This window comes from Clinocottus analis, unplaced genomic scaffold, assembly GCF_023055335.1.
Source record: "Clinocottus analis isolate CAN_PGR_092001 unplaced genomic scaffold, fCliAna1.0.p SCAF_5, whole genome shotgun sequence".
In the NCBI taxonomy this organism is placed as follows: Eukaryota; Metazoa; Chordata; class Actinopteri; order Perciformes; family Cottidae; genus Clinocottus; species Clinocottus analis.
This window is the reverse complement of record NW_027176207.1, coordinates 20,816,006-20,826,770: the sequence shown is the minus strand read 5'-3', so window position 1 is coordinate 20,826,770 and position 10,765 is coordinate 20,816,006. Positions and strand designations below refer to the sequence as shown.

Here is a 10,765-nt window from a genome sequence, read left to right as displayed (position 1 = left end):
CTGCATAAAGTAATTGTTATAAAGTACCTACATGTTATATAAAGTACCTTCATACAATAATTTATACAAAGTACCTCCATATGCTAACTGTTACATAAAGTATCTACATATAACTGTTATTTAAAGTACCATTTATACAAAGTACTTGCATACAGCAACCTTTATATATAGTACCTCCATACAGTAATTGTTATAAAGTACATATGTTATATAAAATACCTTTCTACAATAATTTATACAAAGTACCTGCATACAGTAACTGTTACATAAAGTACCTAAATATAGTAACTAGTATGTAAAGTACCCACATGTAAGAAATGTTATATAAAGTAAATACATACATATTAATTACCTTCATACAGTAACTCTCATATAAAGTACTTACAAATAATACATGTTATATAAAGTTTAGCTGTTTTTCTTGTTATGTCACATCACGTCTGTTTAATGTGAAAGTCATAAAAAAACGAACAAAATAAATATATAGGTATTTGTAATATCTCTATCGTATCTTACATTAAACAACAAAACACAAAGTTGAATAATAAATTAAATTCACACGAATGTTTGCACAATAATCAAGAGACAAATATTATAAAATGACATTCAGTTTAATCTCATACGAGTCGTTTGTGTTGTTTCTTGCCCCAAAACCCTAAAAAGAAAAGTACGGAGCAAAAACAACATTAAGGTGACATAAATGGGCTGGTGTGAATACTACGTTCAGAGGTTTTAATGCTTTTGTACACACGTTATGTACACGTTATGCACACGTTATGCACACGTTATGCACACGTCATGTAAAGGCCTTCATTTGGTACAAAACCTTCAAAATCACAGGATGAGAAAATGATCAAAACACATTAAAAATGTATGAAACTGTGGATCCCAGTGTCGCCCACTACATATATTTATATAAAAAAACAACAGTATGTTTATTAAACTTCAATATCAGAGTATCACAGTTATTAATTTCAGTGCTTTCAGCTTTTCATTTCAAATTAAAAGATATTCTGCATTGCACCACGAGGCGCTGGGATCAATACAGAGCACTTCCTGTTTTAAACATTCAGCAAGATTATCCTTAGTGTTAAAAACAGTCACAGAATAAAACACAATCACACAAACAAGAAGGAATTTAAAGTGCAAACCACATGAAAAGGTTAAAGAAACTGGTTGGATTGCTTTATAAAAACTCTTTTTGACAACAATGCTCCTTCATAAATCATACTTCATCGACCATGAATTCAGCCTTTTGTCTCCTCGTCTGTTGTAGTGTTCGTCTTCCTTTTGTTTGTTAGCTTCCACTCGCCCCGTTTCACCGACCGAGTGGAGACGCATGACCTCGTTCATCTTCAATACCAAAGAACGGAAATGTGCTTATTGGCTTTCTCGCTGAAGGTTTTGATGAAACCCCCTCTGTGCTGCAGATATGGAGCGGGAGCTAGCAGCCTGTTAGCTTAGCTAGCTCACAAATTAAATCTAATTTGTTCCATGTTTGTTTTTTTAGCCGGGCGCAGTCACTTCCTGTAGTTACTGCCTGCAAATTAAACAAAGAAGATAATTTTAACTTGGGAGGTTTTGAGTTGGGAGGAGAATTCCTTCGACAGAGCTAAGCTAGCTGTTTCCAGTCTTTACGCTAAGCTAAAGTGAGCTAACAGGCCGCTGCCTCTGTAAGAAAAGCCACTGAGCGTATTTCCCCCAAAATGTCAAACTCTTCCGTTAGCAAGAGAAGTGTGTTTTTTAAAAACTAAACCTCTTCTATCTTCATCCACATCTCCGATCTGATTCATTTAAAGTGCTAAAGTACTGTAAGCTTTGTGAAAAGATACGTGACCGTTTACATTAAAAAAAGATTTGGGACCGAGGAAAAGCTCAAAAGTTGGTCATTTTTCTATTTCTGAACCGAAAAACACACTTTAAAATTATTACTTTTTTACAGAAAATGCTTCAAAACATGTCAATGCTTGTGTTTATTGCGATTATTATTGCAGATTTGGATGCTTTAGGTCTTAATCTTTCTAAAAATGTGCATTACTACTCTGTGGCATGATGGGAAGATACCGAACAAAACAATTAAAAAACTCGGGGAGCGATCGAGGAGTCATTTTTTGCTCAGAGTCTTGATCATATTTATGCAGAAAATAAGTAAAATGATACATTTTTTTTTAAAGGCAAGTCGTTGTGGATTCATTAGAGATCAAAGTCTGGTATTCATATCTAACTGGGGACCGAGGGCTTATAAGGATTCAAGGCAAACAGTGATGAAGTGTACTGTGGATTAATCCTTTTACAGTCATTGAACATGCTGGTTAGCATGGAAACACTCATGCTTTACCCGAAAGGCGTTAAAGTCACAGTTCAGAAACAACTACCAGATGTTTACTGCAAGAAAATCCTACTTCTCAGGTCCTTTTTTAAGTCCAAAAGCAAATATTTCCCTCTGGGTTTGAACAATTTGTTGATGGAGTCCTGCAAGGACGACGGATTTTTGTAGTCCAACCAGGAAGTTAGCGTCGCACCGGTTCCCTCAACTAAAAAGCCATTTGGATTTCGTCATTGGATTATAGCGTGAAATATACTCTGTCATATAATCTACAAAAATAAACACCACTTTTGAGTATATTTTTAAGCATAAATACAAACGGCAGGAGTAAAAAACAACAACAAAGCTAAAGTGAGGCTAAAAACAAAAGTGACTCATCATTTTTCCTTCTAAACTAAAAGGAGGACAAATGTTCCTGTGGATTCGTCTCTTTTAGACGCATGTATGTACGCAACCGCCTTTCTGAAGACGATTTGAAAGTCACCAGAGAGGTATTTACTGACGCGTTTCAAATCTGAGAACACAAACGTAGAAAACAAACCACAGACTTGACTTCAGGCTTTGAGCCAAACACACGTTCATGACAAATGCTTCTGGGTGTTCGGACTCATTCCTGCAGCACTCCGTCGTCTTGATTTACGAGACGATGAGACGTCTTCTTCGTTGGTGTCTCGGCCCATCGGGCAGCCATTGTGGTCTCTTCTCCCGCTGTTGACTACATCCTGGTGTACTCACTCCAGGGGCGAAGACGGTCGCGGTAAACCGAAGTCGATGTGATAAATTGTCCCTTCAAGTCTTTGAGTGACTTTGCAGACACGGCATTGGTGTTTTTTCTGTCTTTTCTTCATCCCTCTCTTGTTTAAAAAAACCCACCAAACCAAGCAGGCGAACATAAAATCCCTTCACGTTAAGCGTTGAAGCTCCGGTTGCGCTTCGGTTTCCTCGAGTGGCAACATTTAACCAGCAGCGCCAACGCGATCAACACGACCGACACCGTCACCACCACGGCCACGGCGACGTTGCGGACGCCCGACCGGCTGCGGCACATCTCCCGGGTCACCTTCTCGATGTTGACGGGCTCCGAGTGCTCCTCGTGAACGCAGGTCACGGTCTTGATGTCGGGGACGACCACCGTCGAGTTCTGCACCATGTGCAGGAAGTCCAGGTTGCTGCAGCAACTCAGCGGGTTGGAGCCCATGTAGAGCGTCTTCAGCGAGCGCTCCAGGGCGAGCATGGTGCTGTACTCCAGGGTGACCAGGTGGTTGTGCCGCAGGTTCAGGGACTCGATGGAGGAGTCCTTGTTCCACAGCGGCAGGGCGGTCAGCTGGTTGGTGGACAGGTCCACGTGCTTGAGGCTCATCAGCGACGACAAGTCCGTGCTCAGGCTGGAAATGTTGTTTTGCCTCAAGAGGAGCCGCACCAGGGAACGCTCCAGACCGGCCAGGGAGTCTTTGTCCATGTCCAAGCCCGGGTTCAGGGACAAGTCCAGTAGCGTCAGAGGGCTGCCGGCGAACGCGTCCGCGGGCACAGTCCTCAGGTTGTTTTCCGACAGATCGAGATACCGCAGGCTCGGCACGGAAGAAAAGGCGACGCAACCCGGAGGATCCTGCCGGTCCTGGTCCGCCGAACAGATTTGCAGGTTGTTCTGCTGGAGCTGCAGGTGCGTTATACTTGGGAGTCTTTGAAATATGCCATGGTCCAGAGTGGCGAAGTCGTTCCCACGCAGGTAGAGCTCCTCCAGCGACGGCAGAGTGTTCTCCTCGAACGTCAGGCTCTGCAGAGGGTTATAGCTGAGATTGATGACCCTCACGGCCCGCAGGAGGACCTCGTTAGCCACGGAGAACGACCGGATGCAGTTATTGCTAACGTTCAAGACCTCCAGGGAGCCCATGCAGTGAAAAAAGGACTCCGGTATGCTTTGGAGTTGGTTGTAACTCATGTCCAGGTATCTCAGCTGATAAAAAAACACCCTTTTCTCGGGACTCCCCGTGACGTTGACGCTCTGAAGCCGGTTCCGCGACAGGTCCAGGTATTCCAGCCGGTTGTTTCTAGGGAGAAGAGGAAAGTAGGACATTTTGTTTTCGCTCAGATCGAGCGAGAGCAGATTGTAGTAATCCGCCGACGTTACGCTCTGGAAGAGCTCCACGCTGTTCTTGCTGAGATTGAGCACTTTTAAGTCGCAGAGGTTGAAGTCTGTGATGCAGGTGATGGAGTTCTTGGACAGGTCGAGTTCAGTCAGGCGATTCAGGGAGTCGAAAGCACCGTCTTCGATCTCCAGGATGACGTTGTTGTGGAGGCCGATCTTCCTCAACGACGTGGATCCGCTGAAGGTGCTTTGCGCTATCTTGGTGATGCTGTTGCCGTTCAGAGAGAGGCTCTCCAGCGACGGGGACTCCGCCAGGAAGTAGTCCGACATCCCCGTGTACAGCCCGTTGCTCGACAGGTCGAGCGACTTCACGGCCGTGAGGGGCCCCACGTTGATTTTGGAGAGAGCGAACACGTTCAGGTGGTTCCTGGACAGGTCCAAGACCTTCAGCTCGGTCATGTCTTTGAAGAGCCCCGGCTGGATGAAGTGGATCTTGTTGGCGCGGAGGTTCAGGTGGCGGAAGCCGGTGTGGTACGCCAGAGTCTCCCGGGTGAGATTCTGCACCTGGTTGCGAGAGAGGTCCAGCGTCTGGACGCCGGGCGGGAGGTCGGCGGGGGCGCTCATGAGGCTCAGGTCGCTGCAGAACGCATCCATGTGGACCTGCGAGCAAAAAAGACAAGACACCACGAGTGTGATTAGCGTCAAAGTCGGGTTACAAGCCGCTCCTCCCTTTGATGGCTGTCCCCGCTGTATCAAGCTAGCGCTGCTGCTAGCTCCCCGCTGTATCAAGCTAGCACAGCTGCTAGCTCCCCGCTGTATCAAGCTAGCACAGCTGCTAGCTCCCCGCTGTTGCCCGAGTTGGGTGTAGAGCCGGGTCTGGTCCTGCTACCTTCGGTGGTTGTTGGGGAGCTAGCGGAGGGCTAATGGAGAAGTAGCAGCGGCGCTAGTTGGCTATAGCGGGGAGCTAGCTAGCGGGGGACACCCGCCGAAGGTAGTAGCGGCTCGTAACCTGACTTTTACGCTACGCTGGCTAGGCGCCAGACCGCCTGGCCGTGACAGAGCGAATGTTTCAAGAGCTCGATTTATAGCGTCTGCGGCATGTTCCTGGCCTCCTGAGATGCATGACGGCGAGCTGCTCTAACGAGAAAAAATGACTTTTCTTTTCTCTTGAAATTGGCTCGCTGCCTTAATGACTCAATCTCTAGAAAGCTTTGTCAGTTTAAACACACGATACACCTCGTGTCTTTATTGGCAACCCACAGTTTTTGCCTTCTTCTTTTACCTTCATAGATTTGGGTATTTTAAAAGGTATTAAGAGCCGTTTGTAATTGAGACCACATGGCCCCGGGACCCCTTCTGTCCAACAACAGCTCATAAAACTGTCTCCGTCTCTGTTTTCGCTCTGAGGCAGCGTACGTGGCGCTTCTTGGCATATTTGTGGCATCTTTTGAAAATGGCATTCCTCGTTGCTTACGAGGAAACAAAACACACTGATTCATTGTGGAGGACAAAACACCTCGTTTCTGTTGTCAGGTGTTCGAGGAACAAATCTGGTGACGTCATTTAAAAGATTCTGCTGTTATAAGTGATTCACACTGCTCACTTACGTTCACAAAAAAGTCTAGTATATTTACTAAAGTACTGTACTTTTTAAGGTGCCAGTATATCAACTAATATAATTAACCCCAGGTATGAATGGCTCATCCTAAGCTAACGGAAACACAGTCATTCTTAGTTTATACAGAAATAAAAACACTAGTTATGAATATTATATAACATTTCTGCTGATAGATCGCCAGAATTTCAACACACTTGAAATAAATCTCGTGGCCCTGTTGACTTTTCGCTGAGGACACCCTCGGGTGCAGCGGTTTCCAGTGTGGGAACCAGTGGGCGAGAGCAGGTTGAAGAGCCAAAACTAACTGGAACGTCACTGGTTTCAGTCTGGTCCAGGACATGTGTTTGTTGTTATTATTATTATTGTTTTATGGCGTTAGTAGACACACAGCTGAGAGATGACAGATGAGGAATCACATACATACATACACACACATGTATGTATGTATGTATGTAAATAAATAAATAAAAATATATATATATATTTATATTTATATTGAGAGAGAGTATATTTAAAAAATATATTTAAATATACAAATATATATATATATATATATATTTAAAAAAAATATATATATATATATATAAATATATATATATTGAGAGAGAGCGTATATTTAAAAAATATATTTAAATATAAAAATATATATATATATTTTAAAATATATATTTCAAATATATATATATATATATATATATATATATATAAGTAAATAAAAAAAATTAATAAAAATTATATATATATATATATATATATATATATATAACATATACACATATATATATAACTATATATATATATATATATATATATATATATATATATATATATATATATAATATATACATATATATATATATAACATATACATATACATATATATAACATATACATATACATATATATAACATATACATATATAAGTACACACACACACACACACACAGTCTGTGAAGCAGGTACAGTAACACGTCATTCAGAGCTCTTCTACGTATTCGCTGCTCTTTCCTCAGAAGATAAAATCCTGCAGTAAGCGACGCGCGTCACATTTGACCTTCATTCCATAATTAGTTCTGACGTCAGTTTGCACAAGAAGCCAAAACTAGAACAGGGTTCACCAGAAAAGATGTATAAAAAACTTATTAAAAACACTTCCCATTCTTCTTCCAGAGAAGCCAAATAAAGTTCCTCTGTCCAAACATTGACGGCTGAAGGTCCGACGGCAGCGCAGCTTAAACCAATAAACCAGATCTGCCGGTCAAGAGCTTTCAAATAAACCGCCGTCCTAATCTGAAAATACCTCCAAGCACCTTGATGGATTAGGTGCCTCATCTCCGCTTTGGAATAAACTAAAAACAGATGAACACATGTTTTCTGTGTTTATGTGAAGGAAAAGATGCAGTAAGAACAAAATCTGACCTCCAGACAAAAAAGGCCTTTTACTTACGACTTGGCACGCCGGGAGGCGGCGGGGAGGACGCGTGGACGCCGCCACGCAGACGACCAACAGCGGGAGGAGCAGCGGGAAGGCGGCCATGGTGCTGCGGCACAGGGAGAAGAGTCCAGATCACACAGGTTACACACACGCGCACACAAACACACAAATGCAGGAAGCATGCTGCCGGTGCGATACGACTCAAAAAAAAAAAGGGAAGGAAGAGGAAGGTAGGCCTACCTCCCCGTGTGCCACACTGATCTATGACGGAGCTATTTATGCCCTGACACACAGAAAAGGGGATTTCTCTTCTGGTCATTTGTGTATTGAAGTTTGCGTTTCATACTCAGAGAGATAACGCAGCGTTTCCGTGAGCTCAGAGTAAACACATTTAACTCCGCACTGAAGGTTATGTTGTTGTTTTTGGTGCCTCGATGAGTCACCTTTTTTTTTTTTTCACGAGTTCTGTGCCTCGTTATGTATTTTTTTTTTTTGCAGGAAACTTTTTGCTGAAATATTTCCTGATGGGCTACAAAACAGAAAACAGCACATGTGCGCTTGAAGCGGGGAGACAATGTGGGAGTGATTCGCGTGGCAGTGATGGTAAAGCACCCACCAGAGAAAGCACAGTCTGGCTCTTCAATTAGAAAACGCAAACAGCTGTTGTTCCTAAAAAAAAAAAAAACTCACTGGCTAATTTGTGATTAATTTGTTCAGTGTTCAAGACAATCGTTTAGTAATCTTCCCTAAACTCTTGTGTAAGAGGTTCACTTAACGGAGCGTCTCTTCTCAATGAGGATCCAGCACAGAGCTCTCATGTGACGTCTGAGCGCTCGAAGCTGCGCGAAAATACAGACGCATCTTTCTTTCATCGCTTAAAAACTTTGAGATTTTTGGGCAATTAACACAAAGAAGCATTAAACTATTTGTTTTGCTTCTTTAGGCAACTTGAAATGTGCTCAGGAGCAGACACAAAAATGATTATTTTCCATGAAACGGAAAGTTCAACACAAAGCTTTTCTGAGAATTTACTTTAACAAGCGCGACGTTTATTCAGGTTGTAAATCAGCCGCCAGAAAGATCAACACGCTCTCTGGCTGAAGGTAGAACTGGACTTCCAGGGACTCTACCTGGTTATAATTTACATGTTTACCTTTATCAGTTTTCACTTTCATTTCAGGCGGGGAACATTTTCATTTTAACAGCTAACGTAACAGTCGGGTTACGAGCCGCTACTGCTTTTGGTGGGTGTCCCCGCTGTAGCTAGCTAGCTTGCTACTAGCTCCCCGCTGTAGCAAGCTAGCGCTACTGAGTCGGGCATAGAGCCGGGGCTGGTCCCGCTACCTTCGGTGGTTGTCGGGGAGCTAGCGGGGGGCTAATGGAGAAGTAGCAGCGGCGCTAGCTGGCTACAGCGGGGAGCTAGCGGGGGACACCCGCCGAAGGTAGTAGCGGCTTGCAACCCGACTTTTACGGTACTTTTATTTGTGTTTAAATGCAACTAAAGTCTAAATTCAAGGTTCAGTAACAAAGTGAAGCGGATGCTTCCAACACTTGGTTAACATTTGGGTTTTTGTACTTTAAAGACTCGGCTAGGTTTAGTCAAAAAAAAAAAAAAAAGGATCATGATTTGGGCTTCAAATGACTGCGAAATAAAAACAAAACTAAAGTACTCGGTTCACATCTGTCTCCTGTGTGAAAGTCCCGTGTGTTTTTTTTACTCATAAATGCCAACTGCTGAGATAACTGGTGTGAAAACAGGATTATGTTAAGTAATCTCGTCACTTCTGAAGAGACATTCCCCTTTCTTGTTTAAACTCATCACATTCATTCATTTACAAATAAAGAAGGTAAAATATCCGATAGTTTAAAGACTACAAGATGAACATGAATCAGATGTATCTGGTGACCCTTTGGAGGGACTCGAACCAGAGGTTGGGCACCGCTGGACCGAACCACCCAGCAGCAGATTAAGTAGTTAAAAATAACTCCAACCAGCAACAACAATTAAATACTTCTTACACACTGAAGCAGTTATTCATGACAACCTTCCAGTCACAGGACGAGTACCTGGTACTTTTCTGCTGATAATACTTGTGTACTTTTCCCACTTGAATGTGTGAATTCGTTGCAAGAATACTGCAAGTACTTTATTTTGGAGGTGTCATGACCAACGGACTATTTACAGAGCAGTAGTTTACGCATTGCATCAATTCACATCGAGCTTTTCGTACTTTTTCTGCCTCTTTAAATGCAGATTTTCCATCTTATTTACTTTTAATTTTCTTTTTTCAAGTATATAGATTATTAATTTAAGTAAAAGTACATATAAAACAATGTTAAGAAACAGATGTTTTACTTTCAAGTTCCTTTTTCAAGCATATAGATTATTCATTGAATTAAAAGTATATATAAAACAATGAGGTTTTTACCTGAAATAAGTACTTACATCTTGTGTTTTTCGTGTAAAATCTTCCCTGCACACTAGTAACTCGTGTACTTTTACTTTTCCCCGCTGAAGCCAAAAGGATCAGAGAACTTCTTCCAGCGCTGCACATCTGCTCCCACAGAGTCCAGCGCTCCCAACAACCAAACCAGTGCGACAGCAACGAGCGCCGGAGCCGAACAATTACCTCACTTTCGACTGATAACTCCTGACCGTGTGGATTTCACATCCTCAGCACACACACACACACACACACACACACGCACACATGCACACATGCACAAACACACACACACACACACAGATCGATAGTAACCAAAGCAAAGCAGGGCGCTGCTCTCAGCTGACTCTCCACATCGGCTCCGGCTGCTGTCCGGCCATCACATCCTGTGAGAATATCCTGCATCCCCCCCTCCTCTTCCTCCCCTCCTCTTCCTCCCTCCTCCTCCTCCCAGTGTTCTCAGGGAAATGCCTTATAAGGGGGGGTTGGGAAGTCCAGTTTCACGTCAAAGGAGACACAACCCCCCCCCAAAAATACCCTCTATTAATCCTTAAGGCTTCTTCAGAAAAATAGTTTGGATGTTTCTCACACACACCAATCTCCACTTGGAATTTGAGGAATTTTAGAAGCTGAAAAGTTCTCATATCTTCCTCTAAAACGGCCTTTTATGGATAAATGTTGAGAATAAAGCAGAGGGAGAGAGACAACCGTCTGCAGTTATTGATGGATTTATAGGAATTATAGGAAGTGTGGGCGTGTTGCATGTGTGTGTTTTTGTTAAATCACACATCCTTTTCCAGACTGTGGGAGTGTGGTCATGTGACCTCTGCTGTGGTTCACCATGCTGTCAACAAAG

At 42.8% G+C, this 10,765-nt stretch overlaps 2 protein-coding genes across 3 annotated transcripts in view; both read right to left on the bottom strand.

The window, feature by feature from the left end:
* Positions 1 to 643: 643 nt before the first annotated feature.
* Positions 644 to 10,189, bottom strand: lrrc32 (leucine rich repeat containing 32). 2 transcript variants are annotated; one of them, XM_068599966.1, is made up of 3 exons: positions 9,912 to 10,189; positions 7,478 to 7,571; positions 644 to 5,072 (listed from the first exon to the last, which is right to left on the bottom strand). In XM_068599966.1, the coding sequence occupies exons 2-3, from the start codon at positions 7,565 to 7,567 to the stop codon at positions 3,234 to 3,236; spliced, it is 1,929 nt and encodes a 642-aa protein (XP_068456067.1). In that variant the 5' UTR covers positions 7,568 to 7,571; positions 9,912 to 10,189; the 3' UTR covers positions 644 to 3,233. The 2 variants fall into 2 exon arrangements, with proteins under 2 accessions (XP_068456067.1, XP_068456066.1); XM_068599965.1 differs by lacking the exons at positions 7,478 to 7,571; positions 9,912 to 10,189 and adding an exon at positions 5,695 to 5,788.
* The window catches only part of rabep1 (rabaptin, RAB GTPase binding effector protein 1), a 47,985-nt gene continuing 38,928 nt past the window's right edge, over positions 1,709 to 10,765 (bottom strand). The window contains exon 19 of the mRNA XM_068599964.1: positions 1,709 to 1,720. The gene's annotated coding sequence lies outside the window, so the exon portion shown is untranslated. The remainder of the gene's footprint in view (positions 1,721 to 10,765) is intronic.